The sequence below is a fragment of the Neophocaena asiaeorientalis genome, unplaced genomic scaffold (genome assembly GCF_003031525.2).
Source record: "Neophocaena asiaeorientalis asiaeorientalis breed wild unplaced genomic scaffold, Neophocaena_asiaeorientalis_V1.1 scaffold35, whole genome shotgun sequence".
NCBI lineage: Eukaryota > Metazoa > Chordata > Mammalia > Artiodactyla > Phocoenidae > Neophocaena > Neophocaena asiaeorientalis.
Window position 1 is genome coordinate 893,705 of NW_020172984.1, and position 27,909 is coordinate 921,613.

Here is a 27,909-nt window from a genome sequence, read left to right on the forward strand (position 1 = left end):
AGGCAGGGGCTATGTGCACTCATCTTAGTCTACCCTGAAGGGCAGTGCTTAGATGGGCTATGGACTCTCCACACTGTCCATGGACAATGCCCTTAGAGAGCAGCACCCCACGTTTCTGTCCTGCCCCCTGGTGGCGTTTTGTCATATTGCAACTCATGAGATACAACATAAAGCAAGGGGTAGGATTTCTGACTGGCTGAGTTCAGCCCACTATACCCCCCATTTGGGGAGCCGGGTCTTGGGATATCATTAGGATAAGACCCTTTGAGTGTTCTAGGAATAGCTGGAACCTAGCCACTCCCAACCAGCTGAGGAGTGGGAGAAAAGAGCAGGATGTGGGAAGACAACTTCAGAGAAAACAGCAGCCTGGGACCTGATGCACACTCTATCCACAGACCACAGACAGACAGTGAAAGCACAGAAGGGACCTTGGATCTTTTAAATCAAAACTTAGGTGTCCAGAATTGGATTATCACAGTCTTTGGCAAACATGCACTCATGCTTTCATTTAGTTAACTATTCACTTAGTTATTTTTCATAATTCATAAGTACCTATGAACTAGGGATTTTCTTTCTTTTCAAGCAGTAGAGACCTGCTTTTCTTCTAAAGGAAATTTCACAGGAACCCCGGTATGTAAAAAGTGGAACTGCCCTGGCTGCAGTGGGGGCTGCTGGCTGCTTGGCCTCCCTTTCACTGCCCCAACTGCCCTGAGTAGCCCCTTAGAATTCTGTGGAACATGAGCTATAGTAACATGATCGATCTATGCCAGGACGGCAGAAACCTGTCTCCTTCATTCCCATACCCCAGTGCCCAGCACATGCCCAGTTCGGTGCCTGGTTTCAACAAATGTTGGGTGAAATGAATTGAATGAGAGAAGCTTGCTCTAATAACTGCCCAGGTCTGATTTGGAGAGAGGGCACCAAAAAGTGCCTCTGCCTCCAAATGTCTCCCCCATCAGCCTACCACGGTGCCTACTGTTCCGCATTACCACGCAGTCTAACCCTGCATGTCCTCCAGGACCCAGAGCAGATGCTACCTCCTCCGTGAAGCCTTCCCAGATGTCTCCAGCCAGAGTCACCCTGCTGCCTTTGAACGCTGGGGCCACTTTATTACACCTCTTTCCTGCATTCTTCACACTCACTCAGCCCTCAGCCCAGGTTCCTCGCATACATGTCTCCTTTCCCCAGCCGCGCAGATGCTGCACTCCTTAAGGGTAGGACACGTTTGATTGACATTTGCTTCCATCTCAGTGCCTCCAAACAGTAATATTCAGTACATTTGTTTGAGGAAGAAGGAAGTCTCCTGATACTCCTAAGGACACTGTGTCTCCAGAAAGGCCCGTTACAGTTCTCAAGAAAGGCACCTGGAATCAATTTGACCTACTGAGACACGAGCATGGAGTGGTTTCTCCACTTCACAAACCGTCACCAAGCAGAGAGCATGGAAGGAGATCCAAAATAGGCAGGTTTGGGTGGAAAAGAGACACCTAGAGCCGCACTAGCGCCTGAGCTGTGTGCAGAGGATGGGTCCCTGGCCCTGAGAGAGATTCGAAAAATGTGGCCAAGGAAGAGCTGGAGGAAGGGGCCACAAGAGGAGAGAAGGGCTGGAGTGTCCTGGTTCCTGAGGCACTTGAGTTCGCCTCCCCACGCCCGTCTCCAGTGCCTGACAGGCTGGGACAGGGGGACTGGTTCCCTTTTTCTCCCCCAGAACATCTGGGGCTGCATCAGACATAACGATCTGGTAAAGAAAATTGTTATGGAAATATGTAACCGTGAGACGTTATCAAAGGCGTCTTTAAAGTTCCTTTTCAACCCCCAGCGGGTGGAGGGGATTGGAAATTGGAAAACTGGGAGACGATTACAGGACCATCAAAGTGGTCGAAATTCAATCCAATCTGCAGGTTTAAGGATGGCTAGCAGACCCCTGCCCCAGCCCAGAAGGCTGCAAACCCACTGTTTAAAAACCAAATCAACAGCATCATCAGAGCTGGGTCTGGAGCAAACAAACGGCGCCCACAAAGGCTTCCCTGGATTTCCCTTGCATTGAGGAAATCTGAGAAGTGAGGCCCTGGGGAGGCGCCTAGCCCTGGGAAGGCTCCCAGCTTCCAAGGCTTCTATCTTCTCCTCTCCAGCCCACCCCACCCCCATTCTGGGCTCCGCTCTTTGTCTCTCCATCCTTCTTGATGCCTTTCTTCTACATCTTTTTGTGCCTACTCTTTCTCCTTCCATCTGTCCCTCTTCTCCTTCCATCTCTCTTTATATATTTCTTGTCCTAACAGTGTTCTACCTCTCTCCTTTTCCCCTCTGTTTCCCTCTCAAAATCTGTCTTTTGGTGACATTTCCCTCCCTTTGTTGTGAATTTCTATCCCTTTTGTCTTTCAGCACTGCATCTGTCTCTTTACATTTTGTCTTTCTTTCTTTTTTCTTTCTCTCTCTCTCATTCTCTTTCTTTCTCTGTCTCTGTCTCTCTCTCTCTCTTCCTTTTTCTTTTTCACAGCAACAACCTCTTTTCTTCAGCCTCTCTTTAATTTTTCTGCCCTTTTTCTGCTTGTGGATTTCCTGTCATTTCAGGCTACGTATGAGAGGAAATCCTCTTTGGCTGGTGTATTTACCATTATGAGTCCTGCGTGTTTCTCCCGGGTGTCCAAACACAAAGAGTGCTCCATGCAAATGCTCATCGAATGACTCTTGTCCCAACGTCCATCGCCATGAACTGTCCATGGCGGCAAGATTACTGTACCAGCATACACAGGCACACAAAATAGACATGTGGTTTTACCTATGAGCAGGCTCTGCGGACATGTAAATTTATGTCCGGAGGGGTGGAATGCTACAGCACATAAAATTGATACAGGCAGAGAACGTCGGTAATTTACAATTCTTTTTTATGTGGAGTGAGAGAAAGAGACTATAATTTTGCTACTAATAAAGTTCTCCATATTTATCCTCAAGATGTGAGGGTTTATCTTCATTCATATTTCTTGTGGTCGTAACTTTGAAGCCTCTATGAGATTGCAGGTTTATAATTAGAAAAGAGCTCAATTTGCACGTCTCATTGGAAACACCGGGAGTTTCATTCCACCCTGCAAAAGTTGCCGGTGACTAAGCACGAGAAGAAAGCTCCATTTGGTCATTCACCTTAGAAGAATCGTTTTGGGGACGCAAAGGGAGACACACGTATGTTTATGGAAGAACAGAACGGAGAAAACGAAAGCAAACGCACAGTCCGCGCCGCAGGAACCCAGGGAAGACGCGGGAGCCGGCGCGGCTCGGCGCAAACAACCGACGGAAAGTGGCAATTAGCTGCCGGCCGCTCGCCACGGCCTGCGGCCCGGAAGAGAGCGGGACGCGAGCTGCAACGGCGGGGTCGGAGCAGCCGACACCCAAGCTGCCCCCCGCCCTCCTGTCTGCCACCCTCCCGTCGTGCCGTCTGCCCGTCGCGGGTCGCGGGCCCCGCGCGCCACGCTCCCGGCTCGCGCGTTTCCTCTGCCCGCCGCCTCCAGCTCGGCTCTCGGAGAACCTCGACGCGCGGCGGACAACCTGCGTGCCGCCCCTAATTCACCAGGCCCCGAGTTCACGGGCGCCGCCCCGGTTCCGCTCGCGTGCGCCCCGGCCGGGCTCAGGCCCCGGGCTGCGGTGCTGGAATCCTCGGCCCCGGGTGGAGAGAAGAACGCGCCGGGCGGCCGCGGGCTCAACCCCTGGGGCCCCCTGAGCCCCAAGGCCCCCGGCGATCCCGGAAGAAACCAAGCGCCTGTTCTCTTTGATCTGGTTTTATAGAGATTTGATGCTGACATTAAACTTCGAATGCTTTTATCTATTTCAGTCTCTCTCCTATTCCTACTTTGGGCGGGGATTCCTGTGCCAGCGCGACAATGTCTAAGGGCTGGCGAGGGCGCGCGGTTGGGACTAGGGCACCGGGGTCAGCGGGCCCGATGGCATGTCGGCGCGAGGGCGACGCTGGGCGCAGCCACCTACCCACCTTCACACGCAACTCCCGATCGCCCCACGTATCCCTCCTTACTCCCACTCGCGCGCCAGGCCGCTTTCTCCGCAACGCCGGCGGGGGAGGCAGAGCAGGGTTGAGGCGCGGCGGAGAGACCCGGGCTCGGAGAGGCGCGGAGCATGGGGCTGGAGAGGAACTGGGAGCCGCCGCCGCCGCCACTCCGTTCTCCCTCCGCATTCCCTGTACCCATGCCGAGACACTCAATTACTTTCAGGTGTGGACCACTTAATAAAATAAATCTTCCGGGGCAGGAGGCAAGTTTTCAGGGGCCTAATTCAAATCAGCAGACTTTGCATTTGTACAGAGGGACTTCCCTAAAATCCCTACGGTTGGGGGACGCGAGGGAGTCGAGAATAGAGGTCTCTTCCTGGGATGATACTGCCAGTGGCTGTGTTGGGGGACCCGGAGAGCCCCTCTCTTTGTTTCTTTCCGTCGCTCCTTGGCTGTGTCTTTTCTATCTGTGTTCCCGGTACATCAGAACGGAATCAACCATTTTTGGACTGAATCACCGTTTAACTAACTAGAGCCCTCCAGCCCACACAGGAGACCCAGTGGAAACAAAATGTTCTGCCTCGCCCCACCCCCCACCCCCCCACCTCTTGCTCTCTTTTCTCCTCCTTTGTCTCCATCATCCATTGCCCAATGTCCTCTTGATCTGAGATTTCCAAACCTGGTTTTGCAGCACTCTAGGGAAACTCCAGGGCTTTGTGAAATGCTCAAAATGAAAGAAACTTTAATTAACTTTAATTATTTAACTGCAGGTTATGGACCCCTGATTGGCAGGAAAAGCAGAGGAGAAGGTTGGTGAATCAGATAAAACATCCCTGGGTGTCACAGCTCCCTGAAGGTGAGAAATGCCAGCTTCAGAGATTTCAGGGCTCAGGAAAGAATCCCAGGCTCGGGAAAAGAAAGTCAAGTTCCCATTAATGTTTGGGGCCAGGGAGGGCTCTCTAACAAGAGAGGCCAGGGACTCTGTCCTTCCCTCGGGCTTCCTCCCCTCACCCTCTTGCAAACCATCTCCATCTAGGCCTTTGGAGGAGGAAGGGAGTGGGTTTCTCCCTTCCTACCCCACCCCACTCCCATTTAAAATACTTCAGTAAGGTCCAGTTTACACTGGACAAAGCAAACTGGTTCCTTCCTCTTTTGCTAGGAAATTTAGACCACAACAGAATTTTTGTATGAATTTCCCAGGAATCTGGGCTGCTGTAAACAGGCTATCTATCATGGTTCTGCCCTTTTAGAGGAGTTACTCACCCCAAAGTCTTGAAGGGCCCCTCATCCTCCTCACACCACCGGATCTAGGAAATTGCCCTTCTTCTGAGCACAGGTACGGGAGCCCCAAGAGGTGACCCGATGGCCATGGTGGAGGGCAACTCGCTCCCACGGCGTCTGACAAGGGCCCACATGTTTCCCGTACAGAGAACAAATCTGCCCCATTAAAGCGTTACTCTGTTGGGGAAAACACTGATGCAATATTGGAAACATGCTGGGCCCACTGTGAGAGCCGGAAGCAGAGGCAGGTCTTCTCAGGAAGGCAGAGAAGGCCAGTGGGCGAAACTAATCCCACCACGTCCACCCTTGCTTGGCCCTGCAAATTGAGGGAGGGATTATTGACCAAAACATCTGCACATAGAGGGAGCCTATGGGGCTGGTGGTGCAGTTACAGAGAAAGCAACTGGGGATAGACAGGGGAAGAAGGTGCTGGTGACTTGGGAGCAGCTGCAGGAATGGGACCTGGCTGCCTGGACTTGGGACCAAACTGGAAGGAGAGTCCATTTCCCCGAGCCTAAACTTGACAACCAATAACTCCAAGGTCTGGGCCCCAGCGACACTGCTGATCTAAATGGTTTATTAACAAATGGAAAAGATATAAACACATAACAATTGCCTCTAAGAAAAAACTTATTAAAATCCCCCCATGTTATTTGCAAGATAAACAGCTGAGACCATATGGGTGAGGGGGAAAGTGGCTGTGTCCTAATTAGCTCTCTGTTCCTGGCAAAAGTTCCCTCTTTAGGCCTCAGTTCCCTCATTTCTAAATGAAGATGACAACCTAGATCTGTGATTCTCAAGCCTTAGTCTGCATCTGTATCACCCGGGAAAAAATTGTTAAAACAAAAATTGCTGGCTCCACCCCAAGAGTTTCCGACTTAGTAGGTCTCACGGAGCACCAATAATCTGCCTTTCTCACAGGTTCCTAGATGCTACTGCTGCTGGCCTGAGGACCATACTTTGATAACCTTTGGGCTAGATGTTGTTTAAACTCCCATCCAGATCTAACACTCTGTTCTATTTCCATGCCCCTGTATCTCCCCCTCATCCCTTGAGGTGTTTGGAGCCACATAAGAGAGGGCTGATGTTTTCGCACTCAAGCTTGTATCCCCTGTCATCAGTGCAGGATAAATCTTTCGCTGGCCAACAGGGACTGGTCACCCTGCCCACTGAGGAATCCCTGCCCTCTCAGTACACATATTCCAGTTTGAATTAACCCCAGCTGGCTGACTGCAGGGCCTGAATCTCCAATAGTGGCTCTAATGCTTCTTTCCCTTTGTACCAAGCAGGGCTGGGCCTAATCCTAGCTAAATCTCAAGCAGGCCTTCAGAGGGGTTGGCAAGAGCCCAGGGTACATCTTCAGGCCCCTCGATGTAGCCTAGTATCTGCCAAACACTTGGCCCGACACACACATGCGCACACTCCGTCACACAGAGAACCCCGGTCGTCAGGAGAACTAGTTTTACTTTGATGTACCTCTCGCCGCACATTTGTTTCAGCTCCTCTCCTGGAGCCACGGCCTTATTTATCTTCTTGGCATGGGTTCTTAGAATACTTCCATTCAGGCAGCAGCAGAATCACTCAGCTCCACTGTTTTACGAAGTTTATCAAACAGCAAAATATCCGGTCTCTTTGTCCGATGGATCTGGTGTGAATGTGCCTACAGAGCTGCCTTTCCCCAGATGCCCTGGGGTCTGTGTGTGGTTATAGATACCCTCCCCTCTGAGGACCCCAAGAAATCCAGGGCTTGCCTCCTTATGCTGCAAGGGGCCCCCAGAGCAAACGCAGGGCTTCGCGGCATCTTCCCGAATAGGGAGACCCAGCCACCCGTACTCCACACGTGCACGCACACTCCACCAGCAGAGCCCCAGGCGCCCACAGCGGACTAACAACCCGGCACCTCGCCCCCGTGCCCCCTCCCCAGGCCTGGCAGAGCGCCCCCAGCCCCAAAGGATGGAGCTGCTTCTCAAATCATCACTGTCATCTCAGTCCTGAAGTTTGGGAGCCTGGTGGAGGGAACCACCTCTCCCGCAGCTGAGGGCTCAGGCCCTCTCCACCCACTTAAAGGGACCAAGGTTTCGACTCAGAACAAGGTCTCCTCCGCTGCTCTCCCCCCACCTCAAGCATCCTGCTCCCTTCCCAGGAATCATCCCCAGGGCTGGGCTCCCTACCTCCGACAGCCCCTGCAGCCTCGCGGCCAGGGCTCTTAGAAGAGCAAGAGAGTCAGTAGCCAGGCCCACTCTCACTCAGCACCTGGGATGCCCCGTGCTGTCACCAGGATGGCACTGATCACAGGGTTCCAGAACCCAGAAAGTCCGCTCGGTGCCCTCCTCCCTCTGCCCCTCAAGGAGATCCCCAACGTCCAGCGGGTAGCCTGGGGCTTTGTAGATGCACTGGCTTTACAGTTGACAACGTGTACTGACTGAGTGAAGGACCCCTTTCAGGATGGAAATCTGGCTCAGAGGTTCAAAATGTCCCCTGAAGCCATGTCTCTGTGCCCTGTCTCTGCAGCCCCCGTTCTCTGGGCTGCGGGTCATCCATACACCCCACCACCCATGTGACAATAAGTCTGGTCACTCCTTCCCACTAACTACCTCTTCCTTTCAGCCGTCCCTCTTCATTTCCTCGGCCACACCCCAGTCGGGCCTTAGTCGCCTCATGCCTGGACCACTTTCCTATATGCTGACTATGTCCCTTTCTCGTATGTCCCCCGGCTACTTTGGGCAAGTTACTTACGCTCTGTGTGCCCTAGTTTTCTCATCTGGAGAAATGATGGTACCTGCCTCATAAGGAATTACATAAGACAATGTACTTAAAAGACCTGGCTCACAGTAAGTGTTCAATAAATGTCAGGTACCATCGTTACTATTATTATTCTGCTCTAGCTACCAAAATCATATTCCCACAGCACAGCTCTCATTCTCCTGCTAAATAACAGCAACAATGATGACAACGGTAATAATACTAACACTTTTTATGGGCCAGGCCCTGCTCCTAGTGCCTCTCAATACCCTCCCCACTGCCCAAGAGAAAGTAGGCTCCATATTCTGCATGTGCCACCTTCTGGTGCTGCCCGGCCTATGTGTTGTCATGTCTGCTACTCCTTCACAAAACCCCCTGCGGGAGGCAGTCGAGCTCCCTGTGCCCAGACGCGCCCTGCCCGCTTGACCCACCCTCAGCAGCTACCCTCCTCTCCATCGGCCCACGTTTTCCTGGCCCTTCACATTTTCCTGGGCTGCTCAGAGATCTCCCAGGATTCCCTGAGAGGGGGAATGATCCTTTGCCTTGGTCCTCAGGGTGTGCAGCTGGGAGTCCAGGGCTCAGTGCTAATGTGCTCGTGACCACCGAGTGGTGTCCTTCTGCACCTGGAAGTGACCTGGGAGTGCAGCAGCCCCTCCCTGCTCACATCTGTTCCTCAGCAAGGGCAGCCTGTCCCACCCTTAGCAGTTATCTTAGAGGACTACTGATCACGTGTCCAAATCTCATCTCCCCAGGAGAAAAAAATCTCAGAAGAAGGACCCACTCCGGCTTTGGAGTCGGGGTGCATCGCCCCGGCCCGCAATTCTGCCCAGCACGGTCTCTGCCTCACCGAATGCTCAGATCCACTGAACGGCTGGGGCAGGTGCAGCCCTCGTCTGTCTTTGAAGACTCAGGCAGTGTGCCTGCTGGAGATGGTGCATGCTGACCAGGCCACCTGCCTGGGGGCCTCCTGGTTCTGTCATTTAGGAAGTACGTGACACCTTGGGCGACTTACTTCATTTCTCTGAGTTCTATATTGTCATCTGTAAAGTAGAAGTAATAATAGCTACCTCCAGAGCAGATGATATGAAATTTTAAAATGTAGAGTGCCGAGTTCAGACGGACCTCACAATGGGCTCTCAACACTATTTCCCCTCCCCATCGCTCAACTCAAGCTCTGAGGCCAGGGTTCCCTCTGCTAAGCTGACAGCAAGGCAAACAGGGAATCTGAATACCCTTCTCAGATGAAAGGTGAGCCTGCTTCCTTCCGTCAGGCATGTGAACAAAGAGCCCCCCCGTGGAGCCCTGATATCAGCTCACTGTACTGAGGGAGCCCCCTAGGAGTCTGCCTGCTGTGACAGCTGAACACCCAGAGTACACAAAACGTGTATGGTCCCATTTGGGGATCTCCCCAGTCTCCCTCAGGACAGGCAACGTGGCTCTCACTGCCCAGTGGGCTTTGCCACTTGCCTCCCAGGCACCCCATCATGCCCCTTGAAGTCCCCTTCTTAACCCATCAATGCAGCCACTCCTCCTGACCCAACATCTGACATTAGAGCCTTGCCTTCGGGGTCAGGCAACTTGGGTTGGAATCCGAGCAGCACTCAGCAATGGTGGGATACCCAGTGGCACCCAAGGAGCCGCAGTGTGGGATCCTCTCCTACACAAAATCAGGACCGATTTGTGTGGCCAGTAGAATACGGCAGCAGTAGTGGTGTGTGAGTTCCGAGGCTGGGCCATAAACGGCATCTCAGCTTCTACCTTGGTCTCTTGGTTCATTCTCTGTGGGGCAAGCCAGATGCCAGGTTATGAGGCAGCCACGTGGAAAGGCCCACGTGGGGCGGAACTGAGGCCTCCCGTCAACAGTCAACACCAACCTGCCAACAATGTGAGCGGGCCACCTTGGAAGCAAATCCTCCGTAGCCTGGCCAATGTCTGACATGGGGTCATGAGGAACCCCAAGACAGACCACTCAGCCAAGATGCTCCTGAATCCCTGACCCACAGTCACTGACTATTGCTGTTTTAAGCCACTAAGTTTTGGAGCGATTTGTTATGCAGCATTAGATAACTAATACACAGACCAATCTCAGCTTCTTCATTCTGTAAAATGGGAATATTAACACCGACTCTGTAACACAGTTAGAGAAGACAGGAGATGGCGTGTGCCTGGCACACTGTAGCTGCTCTGTGAGTGGTGGATACTATTATTGTTACCAATCCTGCTCCCTCTCCTTCCCGGGAGACTCCAGAAGAGGCTGGGCAGAGGCCCTTCCACCCTCTTCACTTGCTTTTCTCCCAGTCCCTTGTAAGGTGCAGGCCCGGCCTTCATATTCTCTCTTCCTCCAACGCAGGAGCAGACCCTGGGCTGGAGTGGATGTATGTGTGACATGGTGGTGAGCTCCATCCAGAACTGTGGGGTGGGTTCTGCTCACATTTCTAAGGGTGTTCAGTGGTGTGTGTTTGCATTTCCTTTGAAGGGCCCCAAATGTGATAATTACATACTTGTTAGCCCTGTAAAATAACAAATCTGGAATCTACACTCTGGAACCAATGGATTTCCTGCTGAAATGAGTTCAAGGGGTGCCCTGACCAGCATTCCTGGTAAGAGCCCTGCCCCACAAGGCCTTGCAGACCACCTGTCCGCCCACATCCCTCAGCTCCTCTGCCCCTCCACTCAGCTCTCCACCTCATGGCTCCGGGGAGCAGGTGTGCTTTTTCATTTCTGTTGTTTTCATGTTTTCTTAATATGCGCCCTCTGGGTGTGGCTCCTGCATTCCCGCCTTAGCTTAGGGAGGCCTTTAGGGACTGGGGCTTCCTCCTCTACGTCTCCCATTAGCGAATCCAGCACTTGCATCTGGGCTTGGCAGATGCTAGGGACTGACACCTGAGGGGCCAGCCTGCCCTCCCCCCAGACCTTCCCTTGATTCCTGTGGACTCCTCTGCCTTTGTCTGTCTTCCTCCCACCCCCTCTCCCATCCCCAAACTCTCTGCCCGCCCAGGCCCCAGCAATATTCAACAAATCCAAGTTCCCCAAACTTGGCTTCCTCTTTCTCACCTCTGGGCTGTTCTCTCTGGAATGCCCCCTCTCCCTGCCGTCTCCATACACCTTCCCCTGGTTGACCCTCACTCAACTTTCAGGGTTCAACCTGGAAGTGTTCCATGGCCAGCTGCCCCCAGCCCGTGTCTGTCGCTCTGTGTGTCTCCTTGCTGGTGTGGAAAAGCCCTGAGAAAAAGTGGTCTGTGTCTCTGAGTCTATCCCGAGCGCACAGCCCCACCGTCTGGCACATTGGCAGGCATTCAACAAATGCTTGATGACTAAACGAATACATAAAACCGATTGATCAAAGTGTGAAAATTGCCAAGAAGTCTAAACCTGCCCCCCTCTGTTTCACACCAAGAAAGAGTTTATCAAAAACACCCTCACAAAATGACTTCCCCTGGTCCGTGCCGGCACTTGCCTCAGAACCCATTCACCTTCACTCAAAGGCAGTAAGGCACACTTCAGGGCAAACCAGACCCTTGGGACACTGCCACATCCCAGACATAGCTCCACCTCTCTGGCCCCTGCCCCCATTCCAACCCGACCCGAGGGAGGTGGGTGGAGAAAATGAGCAGACAAATACAGGTTCAGGGGGACTCAGGCTCAAGAAACATCTCTATGAATACTGTTTCATTCATTCCAGAAAAGCTGAACTACAGAATCATCCCTCTCAATTTCCAGGGGAGAAACTGAGGTACAGACAGGTTAACTGGCTCTCCCAATGAAAGAGATCAAATTAACGGAAGAGAAAAAATAGCTCCCTAACTTCCCAGAAATTTTACTCCGAAGCACAGACTTCAGCCTGGATTGTCCGAATGAAAGCCAAGGATTCTGGGTATCCACAGCACAAAGCTGCTGCTTTCTTCCCCCCGCCCTTCCTTTCTTTCTTTTAAATATCATGGATGAGGAGGAAGTACCGGATCTGAAGGTTTATTTACCATTCCTTAGCCTGACCTTCCAGGAAGAATGTCACTAATGAGAAACAATCTACTTGGGCTCCCCGACCCAGAATTTTCATAGGGATCAATTTAGGATTTCAAAGTCTAAACAGGACAAGGGTAATACTGACTGTCTTGCCTTCAAAGGAAAAAAAAAAAAAAAAAAAGCAACTGAGTTTTTCCTGTCTGGAAGGAAGTTTTGTATATGTCAAACAAATGTCAGATCTGAGGTTCCATCTTTCCCGTTGTTCTGACCGCGTTTGGACATCCACTGGGAGAGAAAGGAGCACATTCGCCTTCGTGTGGTGTAGGCTGAGAGAAGTCGAAAAGGAAAGGAAAGCTGAAGTTGGGACTGATGTTTCCCTAATTCAGGAACTGACCTTACAGTGGAGCCTAGAAGCCAGGAACCCTGCTCTGGAGACCAGATTCCATTCTCATTCACATCCAAATGACGATTTTTTTTTTTTCATTGTGGAGGAGACATTTCCATTCCAGCAAAGTTTACTCTCCACGAAAGCAGGGGTCATGTCTGTCTTGCTCTCTGCTGTATCCCACTGCCAGCAGATGCCTGTCATATAATAGGTCCTCCTATTAAATGAATGAATGAATGAAACAATCAGTCACTGTAAAACAGTTGCCTAGAAACAGCCAATAAGTATCATTTCCTTTTTTTTTTTTAATTTATTTTTTGGCTGCGTTGGGTCTTTGTTGCTGTACGCGGGCTTCTCACTGCGGTGGCTTCTCTTGTTGTGGAGCACGGGCTCTAGGCATGCGGGCTTCAGTAATTGTGGCACACAGGCTCAGTAGTTGTGGCTCGTGGGCCCTAGAGCACAGGCTCAGTAGTTGTGCAGGGGCTTAGTCGCTCCGCGGCATGTGGGATCTTCCCAGGCCGGGGCTCAAACCCATGTCCCCTGCATTGGCAGGTGGATTCTTAACCACTGCACCACCAGGATAGTCCTTCATTCCCATTTTAAAAGTAGGTTTTCCTCAGCAGGTGGAGACATTTTTTTTTACATGATAGGACCCAGAATTGTCTGGATCATCCTATCAGCTCATCTCACTGAGTCTTTGGACACTACATCAGTGACAAAATGCTATTGTAATTCAGCTGGTTATTAAATAGCACGAATGGTGAACTCACAAATTCTCTTAAAACTCTGCCCCACATCTGGCTGTGTTGGTGGGTCATAAAACCTCTCAGGTGTTAGATGCCCTGTTTCGTTTGGTCTCAGCTTAGCAGAAACCACTCTCCACCTACTGTCCTGGCCACCACAGCTGGGTATGGCGAGTATCAATAAACTGTCACTTGGTGATCAGAAAGGCAGCAGTACGGCTCCATCTTGGACCAACTGTCCCCATCCACTCTGGCCTCAAATTCCCTCTCAGGAAGGAGTTCTGACCTTCCTCTGGGAGAAGGAGGGTGTGCATCGAATGATTCCAGCTTTGTTACGTTAGCTGAAGAACGACTGAGAGACAGCTGGTGTCAGGTGGGAAACCATGGATCTGAGCGTAAATTTAGGTTCTGCCACTAAGTGGCTGTATCCACGCTAGACAGATGGCTGGCTCCCTTCTGTGGCCTCAGTCTCTCTCTGTAAAATGGGGATAATAACTGTGCCTCCTTCCTGGGGTTGTTGTGAGGGTTAAGTAAATCAGTATAGAGAGAATACATTAGATAGTGCTGGCACACTGTACATACTATGTGTTAGCTGTTGTTTTTATCTGTAAAATGAGGGGCCCTATACTTCATGATCCCTCAGCCCTCCTAAGAAGGGAAAACTTAATAACTCTGAGGTTGCATTTTTGTTTTTCCTATGCACCTGCCCAGACCATATACGGATAAAGGTAAGAGTTTGCACTAGTGGTTTAAAAGGAGAGAAGGAAAGGCTCCTCTCAGTACCCTGTTTTGCATGGTCCTGGAAGAAGACCCTCCCAGAGGGGCAACCCCATCTACCTAACCCAACTTAAATGTAATCTGTAATTTCCTGCCACCTCAGTGCAATTGGCAACACCATCTCAGCATGGAAATTGGTTCTGTTCAAAGAGCGGGAGAATGGCAGGAGGAACTTCTGGGCTCGGGAAGGGGTGCGGGTCCCTAGGGCTCTCTGTTCAGCCCCAGACTCTGGCCCCTTCCATCTGGGGTCAGGAGCCTTCCACCAATTCAGTGATGTAACCCAGAGATCTGGGCTGTAGTATCTGGATCTCTTAATGATAATGATAATCTCTCGAACACAGTTCATCACAGCCATCAAAATAAGTGCTTCTCAAATATCCCTCGTCCATGGGTGTGGCCCATTTTTATGATGAGTAAACTGAGCCTCAGAACGGTTATCACCGGAGGCAAAACACTTGGCATTTAAGCTAAGCTGCCTTGTTTAGACTGTTGATGATGTTTTTCCTGTGTCATACTTCCATCTTCCACAGTAAACTGCTTGATTACTTTGTTAAACAGAAGAGGTGTCCTGAATTGATATTAACGTGCTCCTAAAAAAGTCAACAATATCTACAGCCCTACCCCAATATCTGTTATTTTTTAAATTGAGGTATAGTTGACTTACTAACCCAGTAACTATTGAAAAACCCTTATTAATGGGCAAAAGTGATCAATACAAGTTGGTTGCCCAGAGCTGGGATCCACTGGATCCTAGAGAATGGATCTCCCTGGTGAGGCCAGAGAGGAAGCTTAATTCCAAGCTAAGCCTCCCTCTTGGCTGGAAATAGCAGCCCCAGGTGCTCCCATCTCACTACCCCAGTCTGCAGTCTGTGATTAGGGGCCCTAATGGCCATAATGCCTCCAATGTGGTGTTTAAACCAATAAGGCTTCAGAGAAGTTACGGTACGTTTAATAATGGCTTAATGACTACTCGTGAGATGCAAGGCTTCTGGTTCCTGTTTGGCCTTGATTTACAGCCCAACTCTGGCTGAGGACAGCCAAGAAACCCCCTCTAAGCCCCCAGCGGAAGAGGGAGGTGTTCACACCAGGGCCCTTGGATTCCTTTAAAAATTGAGAATTCAAATGAAATACAAATGATGTTTGACTCCCCACCCCTCTTGCTAGCCTCTGGAGGCACTGAAAATAAAAATCGGTGTAACCAGACCTAGGGACTCCTCAATCCACTGAAGTAAGCAGGGTCCTAGGGCCCTTGGGTATTTCTTCCCAGATCTTAGGTAGGGTGGAGGTTGTTTTGCTTTTTGGAAATTCTAAGCTACTGCTTTAGTCCTCTGCTTCCTCTTGGCTAGGGAGACCCAACTCTCAGGAGATGGAGCTCCTACCTTGGCCTCCTTCCAAGGTGGCAGGCCTGGGGCAGCAGAGCCCCAAGGTCTGAGCTGCAGACAGCCTCTCTCCAGTGGTTCCCCAGGCACTTCCAGATCATTTGCCCACTAAAAGGCATTCACTCCCTGCCTGTCGTTCAAACACAAAACCCTCTAGGTATTCCTCCACCTGCTCCTAAGGTAACCTCTGCTGGACTCTGTTCAGTCCTGAGCTGCCTCTGGGAGACCCCCTGTCTGCTCTGGCCCTGCCTCTGCTTCTGAAACCCACCAGGAATATACAGAAAGACTATGAGGATTGACTCTGTCCAACCTCCACAGTCAGATGAGGACACTAAGTGGCTAGTTCAAGGCTCCACAGCTAAGTAATGATCGTGCCCAGCTCCCAGCCCCCATTGCCAGATAAGAGCTGTTGCCACCCAACACTCCCAGTGACTCCTCTCCCCTCCTCTCCCCGAAACAAGAGCTCTCTAACGGAGGTGTTTTTGCTGGAGGAAAGTTTTTCCAACTCCCAGTAAGGAGAGTTAGATGAAGTCCCAGCCCAGCTCCTACCTGCTGCCTGGCCATTATCCCAGGCTAATGTCAGGAGACCAGGCCTAAAAGTATTTGTTGTGGGTGGAGGTGGTCTCTACCCCTGAACTGCCTCACCCCTCCAGGGTCAAGAGCCTCCAGGCCAGATATCAGGGCCAAGGGTGCTGCTCTAAACAAGGGACTCACCAAGATGGGCAGACAAAAAGGACCCTGCCCTCGAGAGGGGGTGGTTTCCTCCCCCTCTCCAACTGCTTCTGATACCGCGACTGGAGTGAATCAGGGGACTCCCGGGCTCCGAGGGGTTAACCCGCGCGGGGCCGCACGTGACGTGGATGGTTCCAGCATTAAGTCAGAGTGCGGCCCCCTCCCCTGTCCCCCGCCCCCCGCGGCGCGCGCCCCCAAAAAAATGGACCCGGAGAGCTGCGCGCCTTTCGGCGTGGGGCCCGGGCCTCGCCCCTACGCGGCCGCCGGGGATGAGCCTCCGGGCCCCCAGGGGACCCCGGCCGCCGCGCCTCACCTGCACCCTGCGCCACCCCGCGGCCCGCGGCTGACCCGCTTTCCGGCCTGCGGGCCCCTGGAGCCCTACCTCCCGGAGCCGGCCAAGCCGCCCGCCAAGTACCTGCAGGACCTCGGCCCCAGCCCGGCGCTCAACGGCGGCCACTTCTACGAGGGCCCCGCGGAAGGTAAAGCGCGGCGCGGGGCGTAGCGCGCAGCCCCTACCAGCTCTCCGTCTTCCATCCCCGGGCCCGCAGGGGCCTCCCCGCTTCCCTCTCCCGCTCGCCTATTCTTAACTTTTTACCTCTCTCGCCCTTCGCCACGGCTCCCTCTGAAGCCGGACCGGTGCTGGTCCCGGCCGGGCGAAAGCCCGCGCGGTGCGGGAGGCAGAGCCACGCGTGCCTCTGGTGGCGGGAATGGGAGGCGGGAGGTCGAGAGAGGGTGGAGTGGCGACGGCCCGGGGCCCACTCGGGCCCGAAGGCGGCCGGCACCGGGAAAGAGAGATCGTGCTTGGCCGGAACTGACACCGACCCAGAAGCCCGGACCGGGCCCAGGGCCCGGGCGCCACACTTAACTCTTGGCCCGCATTCGGGGAGAGAAGCGCGGCTTTTGTGTCTGGCGCCCGCTGAGGGCCCTGAGGCTGGCCCCGACCTACAGTGGCCAAGCCAGGACTCAGCCGAGGGCTGCGGCCTGGCCTCCCCGGGAAAGGCGCTGCTGCCTGCGCCTTAGGCGCTCGGCGCAGTGGCCGCGGCTAGTGCCGCAGTGCCGGGGCCGTTCTCAATACGGAATAACTGTGTTCTTATTTCCCAGACTAACCTGGCCTCCCCGTCGTTATGCACGGCGATGGCCGCCCTTCTCGCAGTCTTGGCTTCCTCGCACTGGATCGTCACCGCGGGGCCGTCGGGAGCGGGCCTAACCCCTGGGTGCCTCCGGCTCCTGGGCCAGTGCCCTATTCACTAAGGCCAGTTGGACCGCTCCGTCTCCCAAGAACGCGCCTGAACTCCGGGGCCTGGCGGGCGGGTTCTCAACCCCGCCGCCGCCCGCTGCACCGGCTGACCTGTGGAAATGTCGGTGCCCGCGCCCGCCTCATCTTTGCTGCCGCATCCCGCAGCTTAGGCCCAGAGCTGGATCCTCCGAGATCGGCTGCAACCCGCCTCCGCCCCGCTGGCGCCTCGCGGGCCTCCTCGGAGAGGCCAGGCAGCTCGGGCCTTCGCCCAGTCGGGGCGGTGGGAATGTGTAGGGGAGGGCTGGGAGGTGTGTGGGGGTCAGCGGAGGAAATGAGCGAGTCCGCGGAGCTTCGTGTCTGTGCCCTTTGAAAGAGGCTCTCCTGATAAAAACCACAGTTGGGACTTAATGAGAAGCAGTTGGCCTGGCTCCTCTGATCCCAGACAGACGGCGGCGGCCGCGCAGCGCCGTGAGCACCGCCGGGGACAGGTACCCGGCCTGGCTTGGTGCGCCGCGTCCGGCAGGACCCACCCTGCAGGTCCGAGTCCCTGCTGGGCGCGACGGATCCCGCACGGACCGCCAGGATCGCGACCGGCCCCGGCCCCAGCGCCGAGCAAACTACGGAGAGCGCTGGAGCAGAACGAGCGGACGGGGAGGAATCTAGCGACGGCGAGGGTGTTCACAACGAAATGCGTGGAAAGAAAACCAAAAAGTGTAAACAACCACCAAAAAGAGGGAAAAGGAAATTGGACAAAACAACAGAGGAGAGAGGAACGGAGGAGAGCTAAAAGGCGGTCGGCGAACTGGGCAGAACGGAAAGGAATAAATGAACGAATGAAAAAAAGAAAGCAAGGGGAGGATCGAACGAAGCGGGTAAATGGAGAAGGAGGGAACGGAGGAAGAGAGAAGCAGCAGACAATACGAAAGAAAAAGAGGACATCCTAAAAGAGTAGAAAATAGCAAAATGGGAACAAGTGGGAGAAGGAAATGAACGATTCCAGCTGAGCAGAGGACAGACCAAACGAAAAGGAGGTGCGACGGGTGCGAGCCGAGTCTGGGTAGAGACCCCGGCCGCCACTGGATTCCTCGGTGCCCTGGCCTCCCCAGTGCCCTGGCCTGAACTCGGCAGGCGGGCGGGTGGCCTGCGTCCCTGTGGCAGAGCTGGGCTGCTAGGGAGGGACAGCCCCGAGGACTGGGGCCGCGCGGTCTGCTTGGTGGGAAATGTTGGTCAAAGGGGGAGCCCGCTTAATTTCTTGGCTTTTAAAATAACGAGCTCCGAGCGTTTCCAGTTCAGACCAGTGAGCGCGCAGCTGCGCCCATCTGCTGCGCGATCCTTGCGAGGCCGGGCAATTGCGCGCTCGAGAGCCTGGCACGGCGCTCCTCTCCAGCCCTTGGCCGCCCTGTGCGGAGAGCGCCCAGCCCTGGTCTGCACCGCGGTCGCGTCCTGGCGGCGCCAGCCATCTTCGCGCCCTCAGCGCGTGGCTGCTCAGAGGGACGGAGAAGTGCTTGGCTGTTCCTTCCTGCTCTGCCGGGGTCTGTCCCCTAGCTTGGCTTCTTGATCTCGGAACGCGCCCGCCGCCGCTGAGGCCCTGAGCCGGATAACCAGGCTGACCGCGGTCTCCGGGCCGGCCGCGGACTTCGAGAAGAGTCCTCAGCCGTTGGCCCCCGCTGAGGCCTCTAGGGCAAGGCTGGGAACCTCGAGGGAGAGCACCAAGGCCCCACTGGGGGTTTACAAACGGCGTGTAGGTCCACACCAGCTTCGGATATTCAGCCGGAGCAGCGGAAGCCCAGGCTTCAGAGCGCTCTGCGGGTCGCTCGGGGAAGGGCGCGCGCGGAGCAAGGCTGCCGCGAAAGCTGAAAGCCGGATGGCTGGTCCTGCGGCGTCGATGGACGCCATCCATGGGGCCAGTGGGGCTCCCGGTAGGCAGCCCGAGCCGTGCGGCTCCCGAGCTGCCAAGGCTTCGAGGCAGCCGCTAGTAGGGGCTCTGGCAGCCCCCCGCGTGGGAGAGTGCCCGGGGTGTGAGAGCCCAGTCAGGGACAGAGCTCTGCTGGTTCTTGTCTTTCAGGCCCAACAGACTGCTGCTGTGGTTCTGCGGTTGTGCAGGCCACGGACACCCCAGTGCTGAGCTCCAAGGCTTCCTGTCTCCAACGGGAGCACTACCCTCTTAATCAGCCAGTGTCCCCACCAGGTGCAAGTGACTCCTGTACAGAGCCTGTGCACGTCTTAAACATGCACCGGGTTCACAGTGCACCTTTCCCCTGATGAGCTTAGATTCAAGCTGCGGGCTTCTGTTCCAGCTCTGCCTTTCTTTGATCGCTGCCCTTCACTTAGCCCACCTCCATCTCTTTCCTCTTCCGGGCCTTGCTCCTCGGGAGGCCGCTTGGTGTTCTATGAGGCGTGCCCCTGTCTCCAAAGTGCGGGACTGCTGCCCTTACACTGGAGTCCTCCAGGCGGATGGAGGTTCCAGGACAACGGCAATGAAAAGGGAAGAAGTTCTGTGGTCCTCTGAGAGGGCTGCAGAATGGGCAGTCCTGGGAGGTCACGTCCCAGGAGGCCAGCAGGCTTGGCTCTGTTTTTGGATAGCTATTCTGAGACGGCCTGCTGCATTTTCATCCTTTACCCTGGTAGCTAGGTGGCTTAAGGTCAAGAGGGCAAGTCCCAGAGCTCCAGGTCTGATCACTTCCAATCTGGGCAGATCCTATTGAGATAGTCACTGAAGGCCCAAGAGGCAGATGAGCCAGCCCCAGAGCTTTGGGGAGCCCTCTGCAGTGACATCAGTGCTCCTCTGACCCCGTCCCTGAGCCACCCTTGCCCTTTTCCGCCTGGAGTCCAGCTGTCCCTCCCTCTGAATCCAAGATACCGAGAACCCTCCCTCTCAGGCCTGCTGTGTGCACAGTGCCCCCTCCCAGTCTCCCTGGTCTTCCAGACCATTTAAAATTATTTGGTTTAACTTCCATTGAGTTCTCCTTCCTCAGGTCCTACCAGGTGGAACTACCCCAGAACCAAAATGTGTTGCCCAGGAATAGAAGTCAGGGACTGAAGCATTTTCCCCACCTATGCTCCACCTGAATTATGAAAGAAGCCTGGTGTCTGGGCTGTCACTATGCACTGGCCTGAGAGCAGACCCTACCTGACTCTCCCCGGCCTCCAGGACACACTCATGAAGCGTAGCTTATTTCACGGCCTGGGTGGTCCTGGGAGGTCACCCACCACCTTCCAGCTGGCGGGGGGGGGCCTTGCCCAACTTGTCCTCCACAGGCAGACAGGGACTCGTCAGACCCAGAACCCCAGAGCCCATCTCTCCAGTTCTATCCCCACCCCCGCCCCCCACCCCCCAAGCTGTGCTCCCAACACTAAGTCCTGGGAAAGAAACTGCCTCTTGGTGCCAGCTCACTGGGCCTCCTGGGGGCCAGGCCCCCACTGGGGATGGACCTGGGGCCAGGGAAGAGGCTGTGTGAATCAGTGGGGCATCTTTGTGGCGCTGCTTCTGCCATTCCAGAGGACTGTTAAGAAGAGATTTCATGGCGACGCTGCTGGGGGTCCTTGCCAGAGGGAGAGGGCGGGGTGATCAGGGTGACCTATTTTTCACCATGCCCCAGCTATGGTAGAGCTCCATCAAGTTTCCTGAGTGAGGGCTAGCACGTCAGAGTGGGGCTGCTTGTTAATCGTGGGCAATGGGGGAGCCGTCAGAAACTCCTGCGGAGGGGAGGGGCAGACGATGACAAGAATGATGGGCTATGGAACTGTGCCCGGTTTCCACTGTCCCCTACCTCTCCTTTTCCGAGCATAGCCTGTCTCTGTCTCCTGCTCTCTAATGCTGGAGCTTAAGTCCTTGCCCAAACATCAGTATTTTCAGAGGAATTTGACAATCCTTCTTGAAGCTTCTTTGCCCCATCTTGCCTTTCATACCCCAGGGCAGGGGGATTTGACATTGTCCTGAGACTTGGGGTTCAGAGAATAAGGCCCAGCCAGATCGGCCAAAGGTGGTCTGAGCATCCCTGTCCCTATCCAGTCCTGGAGCAGAGGCACAGGCATGGGAGCCAAGGCCTGCAGAGTCAGGGTCAAGGAGGCCACCCCCACTTCCCACCCCCGTGCTAGGCCCTGCCATGGCATCCATCCTGGTACCTCCACACCCTGTGGGACGCGCCACCACAGAATACTTCCCCGAAATGAACCCCCCTCCGTCCCCAGCAGATCCACCCAGACCACAGAGCACATGGCTCCCCAGGGCCCCCTCCCCAGCTGGAGGCTCAGCAGGCAGGCCTCCGAATGCCAGGCTCCCTTGAAGGGTGGCTGCCAGGAGGACGGGAGGAAAAAGGAAGGGGGAGGCGGGGACTGAAGCGTCAACGTTCTTCCCCCTCCCTCTATTCCACCCACAAAACCCCCCGGTTCGGTTTCCATCCTCCTTTTTGTGTTTTCCATTGCAGCTGAGGAGAAGGCCTCCAAAGCTGCCAGCTTCCCCCAGCTGCCCTTGGACTGCCGAGGGGGCCCCCGAGACGGGCCCTCTAACTTGCCAGGCTCCCCAGGCCCCTGCTTGGCCAGCCTGCGTGTCCCTCTGTCCCCGGGACTCCCTGACTCCATGGAGTTGGCCAAGAACAAGAGCAAGAAGCGCCGTAACCGCACGACCTTCAGCACGTTCCAGCTGGAGGAGCTGGAGAAAGTCTTCCAGAAAACCCACTACCCTGATGTGTATGCCCGGGAGCAGCTGGCTCTGCGCACGGACCTCACCGAGGCCCGGGTACAGGTGAGGGCACCCCGGCCACAGGACTCTCTGGCTGCCTCAACCATCCAGACCATAAGCCGGGCCACGGAGGGGCTGGGAGAGGTGGACGCTGGCACCACACAGAGTCGGCCTGCCCCCGTCGGCCCTCCTGGGCTCCCCTCCACGCCCTGCTCTGTTGCAGCCACAGGCTTGCGGCCCAAGTTGAGGCTCCTGCATGGGATGGGGGTGACGGGCTCCTGGAGTCAAAAGACCTGTATGGGAGTCCTAACTCTGCCACTTCTAGCTGACCAGGTGACTTGGGGCATGTCACTGAATCTCTGTCTTGGTTTCCCAATTTAAGAAAAGGGAATGATAGTACTACCTACATAAGGAGTATCTTTGAGGATCACAGATGTGTGCATTTTGGAAGACGTGAAATGTTAAAACACGAATCTGGGCTTCTCCCAAGGTAGCTGCCCAGAGTGGGGAGGGTCCCTGCTGGGGGGGGGTCTCAGGATCGGTGATGCTTAAAGCCATCCTGAACCAGTGACCTCAGTCCTGCCAACTCCCAGACTGTGGTTGGGAGAGCCTGTCTGGGAGCCCCTGCCCACAACAAACTCTTCCCCAACAGAAATCAGGCCCCGGGGCGGGATGGGGCTGTTGCCAGCTTCACTAGGGTGGAGCCCAGCCTGTGTGGACGGGGTGGGAGGATGGAGGAATGCTGGGAAAGGACGAAGGGAAGGGAATCCATGTCCAAGGCATGCTGGAAGCGAGCAAGAACATGAAGGTGGCGGACAGGAGGTGGGGATGGAAAAGGAGGCTTCAGTAAGAGTCTGGCCCAAGAGGAAGATGGTCACTGCTGCCTTGCTCTGAACCTGCTCGATATGCAGCAGGCTCCCTGATGCCAAACAAGAGGCACCGGGAGAAGGCTTGGGTCTGGGCCTCTTGGGAAAGGTGAGGAGGTGACCTCTAAGCAGAGGACGGTCCCTCTCCTGGCAGAGGAGACACAATCTGGGTGGGGCCCCTCCAGCGGCTCCGAGGGCACTGGGGCAGGGGCCAGCTCTGGCAGAATATGGGAACCAGCAGTCAGTCTATAAAGAGGCCAGCTGCGGCCTAGCAGAGAAGGCCCTACAGCTGGATTCAACATAGGATCAGAGGGAGTTGGGCTGTTTCCCCTTCTCTGCTGGGTCTTCCTGCTTCCGTGTTCCTACCAGGTGGAACCCAAACCAGACTTCCAGAACTGTTCCCCCGGGCTCCTCAGGGCCTGGAGCCATCAGGGTAAGAGGCCCAGCATTCAAGGTAACCCCAGACCACATAAGCCGTAGAATTCCAAATGTCACCTATCCAGACACCCCAGCAGGCCTTAGTGGGGGTGGGGGGACTCTGAATAGCTGCCCCGGTGCAACTGCTTTGGGGAAGCGAAGCACACTTCCCCCACTGCTCTTCTAGGCCTTTTCAACCCTAAAAGCGTGGAGGCGTGGCCACAAGGCCCCCCAGACCTAGTCTAGAAGCTTCAGTGATGACTGAGGCCCAAGAGTAGGGATGCTTGGCAGACGCATGACACCACGCATAGACCTCAGCCCGTTGGGAGGAATAAGGGGACCACACACGGGACAGTGCAGGGGGCAGGTTCAGAGCGAGGAGGGGAGAGCGGGGTGGTGACAGGGAAGAATTCCCAGAAAAGTGATCAGCAACTCCAGGCTCTTTCATCTCCTGCAGGGAAGGGAGAGTAGGGAAAGGAGAGGCGGTTGTGGGTCCTTCCTCAGCCTTGCCCCAGGCCTGCTCTGGGATCCTGCCTGCATGAGAGGCGGTGTGGGGAGTGAGGGACTCAGGTAGGGTTACTTTTACACACTCGCAGCTTCTTTTGTTGTGGCTCCCAGCTAAATCCCTGGAAAGCAGGAGGATTTTGGGGGTTTGGTTTGGTTTTGATATTGCCAATGTCTAGCCTAGAGCCTGACACATAAAAGTTTATTAAATGATAGAAATACACAATATGTGCACCAACACACATAGGGCACACACCAGATGACAAATCCACCCCAGATATGCGCACAGCACACAGGTATGCCACCCCACCCGCCAAGAGCTCACAAATGAATGGGAAAGACGGATTCCAAACCAGATAATGGTAGTGGGATGTGGTAAGTATAATGAGAGCAAAGCTTGCGTATTTAGGAAGTCCAGTGGAGGATATCCAGCTCAGTTGTATGTGTGTGGTGGGGATGGGTAGCGCAGGCAGGGAAAACATGGGCAAAGGCAGGAGGAGTAAGAGAGCAGTGTTTTAAAGGCGAGCTGGGGTGAGAGGCAGCTAAGAAGAACTGAGAACTGAGTGTTGTTGCCTGACAGGAGATGAGGCTGTGGGGACGGGCAGGGGTCAGTGCCAAGGGGCCTTGTGAAGGAGCTGGGCTCTCGGCCGAGGTCTCCAGGGAGCCTCTGAGAGTTTAAGCAGAAGCAGGACCCAAACAGAAATATCTTTAAGATTTCTCAGATGCAGTAAGGTGGGAACACTGGGAAAGAGATGAGGCAGGGGGGCTAGACACCCAGCATATGTGTACTGGTCCAGGGCCTCTGAGGCCACGGACCCCAACGATACCCTTACCAGACACAGCCAGGCTGGAGAACCAGAGAGTGACTCAGCACGGGAGCGGGGGAGGGCCTATGGGGCCAATAAACCCGCTCTGGGCTTGGGCCTCTCTTAGGCCCCATCCCAGCTCCCTCGCTGGCCCTGAGGATGATGTGAATTTATAAGCTCCTGCAACTCAAGATCCTCCAGCCTGGAGCCAGCTCCCCACCACCCCACAAGAGAATGCAACCATCAACTGTCTCCCCGGTGGGCTCCACGCCTCAGGGCTGCTTTATCACCCCCTCAACCTCTCCCAACCTGCCCCCAGGTCTGGTTTCAGAACCGCAGAGCCAAGTGGCGGAAGCGTGAGCGTTATGGGAAGATCCAGGAGGGGCGGAACCCCTTCACGTCTGCCTATGACATCTCCATGCTGCCCCGAACCGACAGCCATCCCCAGGTGAGACCCCTCCCCACCCAGACTCGGGGCCTGGCAATTCCATGGGGAAGCCAGCAAGAGTGTGAACTGTGGTCCCAGGGAGACCTGGAGCAGCATTAGGGCTCCAAGTGATGGTGGGTAAATCACTTCTTCCTCTGCAAAATGGGCTCTTACCAGTCTCATGAATGGTGTATGCAGAGCAGTTGGTACAAAGGAATCACCAGAGGAAATCTCATTTTGAGATGTAATGGCAGGGGCCTTCTGAGATGCCACTGCAAGTGTTGGGGGCAGGAGGGAGCAGATTCTAGACCTGGACCAAGTGGAGTTTTCTTGTAAAGTTTCCGGAGCCGTAAGGGCAAAGAGAGAGTCCCTAGGTAAGGAGGGCCCCCCAGGCTCCTGATTCATGGGTTTTCTTTTTCCTTCTCTCTTTTCAGCTGCAGAACTCCCTGTGGCCCAGTCCAGGGTCTGGGAGCCCCAGGGGGCCCTGCCTCATGTCTCCAGAGGGCATCCCCTCCCCATGCATGTCTCCATACTCCCACTCTCATGGGAATGTGGCTGGCTTCATGGGGGTACCAGCCTCTCCTGGAGCCCACCCTGGCATCTACTCCATCCATGGCTTTTCCCCTGCCCTAGGGGGCCCCAGCTTTGAGCCCTCCCCGGATGGCGACTATAAGTCTCCAAGCCTCATCTCACTCAGGGTGAAGTCCAAGGAGCCACCCAGCCTGCTGAACTGGACCACATGATCTGTCACGTGGACATGCAGACTGAGCTGCCCAACCCCGTTTCTGTTTCCAGCTGCTCCCACCCCACCCCGGCCTGGATGCCAGAGAGGACACACCTCTGCCTCCAAGGCCCAGATGGTTCCTGGAGGCCCCGGCAGAGCAGCTGGGACCCTCAGGCTTCCGCAGGGAACAAGCTACAGAATCTTTTCTGTTAGAATAAGGTGAGGCTGCCCAGGAGAAAAGGGGCTTCAAAGCAGGTAGGACTCTTCCTACCACACACTGGGTCCCCTCCCCCAAACCCTGGGCCAGAGGGAAAAAGATACTGCCCTGCTTCCTTCAGACTTTGTCTGAGTTTAACTGTCATCCCTCCAGCTGAAACAACTTAACTGGCACTTCATTCAGGGAATGCAGGAAAATGGGAGGACGAAACAGGTTGAACTGGGCGGCGCTCCCTGCCTCTTAGGGGAAACCAGTCTTGTATGACAGCCTAGGGCCGGCCTCACTTCCCCCTCCCACCACAAGGGGGCGTGCACCCAGCATCTAGCGCTGACAAGGGCCTGTAAACTGGAGGTCAGTGTAAAAGGTACCCCTTCTCCCCTGCTCAGCCATCTCTACTCTTGTCCTGCAACATGTGCCCCCTCCTGCAACATGCTATGGAGTCCTCTTACCCCTCCAAGGGGCAGAAACTCCACCAGAAATCACCAAATATTTGGATTCTCTTCCATGAGATCAGGCCAGAGCAATGCCATAGAAACCTTAGGCTCCCTTGGTTTACTCACTGGCTGTTGGTAAGAATAAAACAGATTTCCACAGACTCAACCCCTGAGATTCCAAACCCCACTTTTGTAAAGGTACTTTTGTAAAAAATGTGCTTCCCAGCATAATAATAAAGGTGGCAGTATTTTTTATACCAGGTGATTGTGTATCCTCAGGGTTTGGCACTTGGTTGCTCTAAGGCTGGTCTGTGCCCGGGGTCCAAGCAGGGATCCTAGAGGCTAGGGGAAGACGCGCCTGCGGCCGGCCCTCAGTGTGTGCCACGCCTGGCTCTGTCACCTGCTCAGGGTCCCTGTGGCTTCGGCTGGTACAAGGAGGAAGGGGGAAAAGCCCGGCTCTAGGGTTGCTGGGCTCATCTGGAAGGGAAAATGTGGCATGGGAAGGGGAGTGAGAGAGCTGAAATAAGATTGTGGCTGAACGGACACCGGAGGGGAGATGGAACGGAAGTCCGGGGAGCTCACCGAGGGTCCTGAGCTCCCGTAGGCTGGGACCCCAGAGTAGTGGGGGTGTGGCCATTCCCTGCTCCCAGACGCCCAGGAGCATGTCTGAGCTGTAGGGCAGAGACGAAAGCCAGGACTCTTTCTTGTGGTTTGAGAGTATTACCCATTCTATCCTTCATCCCCGCTTTCTGCCTTATCTTCCTGGAAGGCAGGAAAAAAGCAGGCCTGGCCCTCCCACACACAACCACATTGCTCAGAGCAGCTCAGCCTCAGCTAGCAGCCCAGCTCCCCCGACCCCAGGCCTCCTCCTCCAGGCCCAGAGAAACCCAAGCACACAGAGATTCCAGTGGCCAGGGCCATGCTTCTTCCCAAGGAGAGTGCAAATCCATCAGATCGGATTTGCCGGCCAAGACAGTGACTGTGACAAGGCCCAAGCATCACCCAGAGGAAACCAGTGTCCCCCTTCTCTTCCCTTCCCTTCATTTGAGGGCCTGGCTTCTGAGGTCCAGGTGCGAGCCCCATGTGCATCAGGAAGGGAAGAGTCTGGGCAGTAAGGAGAGGCAGCCCCAGCTACTGCTGAACAGGACCACCTTCGCCCAGCTGGGCAATAATGAACTGGGGTACAAACCCACACTTCTAATTCCAGGGCTAAGAGAACTGCACTAGAAGTTTCTTCACCCAAGGAGTGGCCAGCAAAATTTTGGACTTTTTGTCTCACAAAAGTTAAGAGAGATGCAGAGAGAAAGATTAGTTTGTTCTACAAATACTGAGTGCCCGCTTGTGCTGGGTGCCAGAGATAGAGTGATGGTCAAGAAAAACCATGATTCCCTCTCTCACAGCTTAGAAAGAGGGAAGAGGAAAGAATCTGTGAAAGCAAAGGAAGCAGAAGTGGGGAAGACAGGCAAGAGAAGGAACTAAAGTTGAGTCAGAGATCAATGCAGCAACAGCAGGAGAGGCAGGCAGAGGCCAGAGCGGGCCCTGTGCGGGAGGGAGGCCCTGGTGGGGGAGGGCACAGGGAGGCCAGAGACCAGCTACTGGC

At 54.9% G+C, this 27,909-nt stretch overlaps 1 protein-coding gene across 1 annotated transcript; it reads left to right on the top strand.

Annotated features, from left to right (window-relative positions):
* The first annotated feature begins 16,198 nt into the window (after nucleotides 1-16,198).
* ALX3 (ALX homeobox 3) lies at nucleotides 16,199-25,677 on the top strand. The gene is made up of 4 exons (XM_024742121.1): nucleotides 16,199-16,475; nucleotides 21,661-21,977; nucleotides 24,827-24,955; nucleotides 25,369-25,677. Exons 1-4 carry the CDS (start codon nucleotides 16,199-16,201, stop codon nucleotides 25,675-25,677), a joined length of 1,032 nt encoding a protein of 343 aa, XP_024597889.1.
* The last annotated feature ends 2,232 nt before the right edge of the window (nucleotides 25,678-27,909 follow it).

Excerpts from the sequence above, each read along its gene's own strand:
- ALX3 (XM_024742121.1), top strand. The coding sequence starts at position 16,199 with ATGGACCCGGAGAGCTGCGCGCCTTTCGGCGTGGGGCCCGGGCCTCGC. Across the intron at positions 16,476-21,660 it reads CTACGAGGGCCCCGCGGAAG|CTGAGGAGAAGGCCTCCAAA; the intron begins GTAAAGCGCGGC and ends TTTCCATTGCAG. Across the intron at positions 21,978-24,826 it reads TCACCGAGGCCCGGGTACAG|GTCTGGTTTCAGAACCGCAG; the intron begins GTGAGGGCACCC and ends ACCTGCCCCCAG.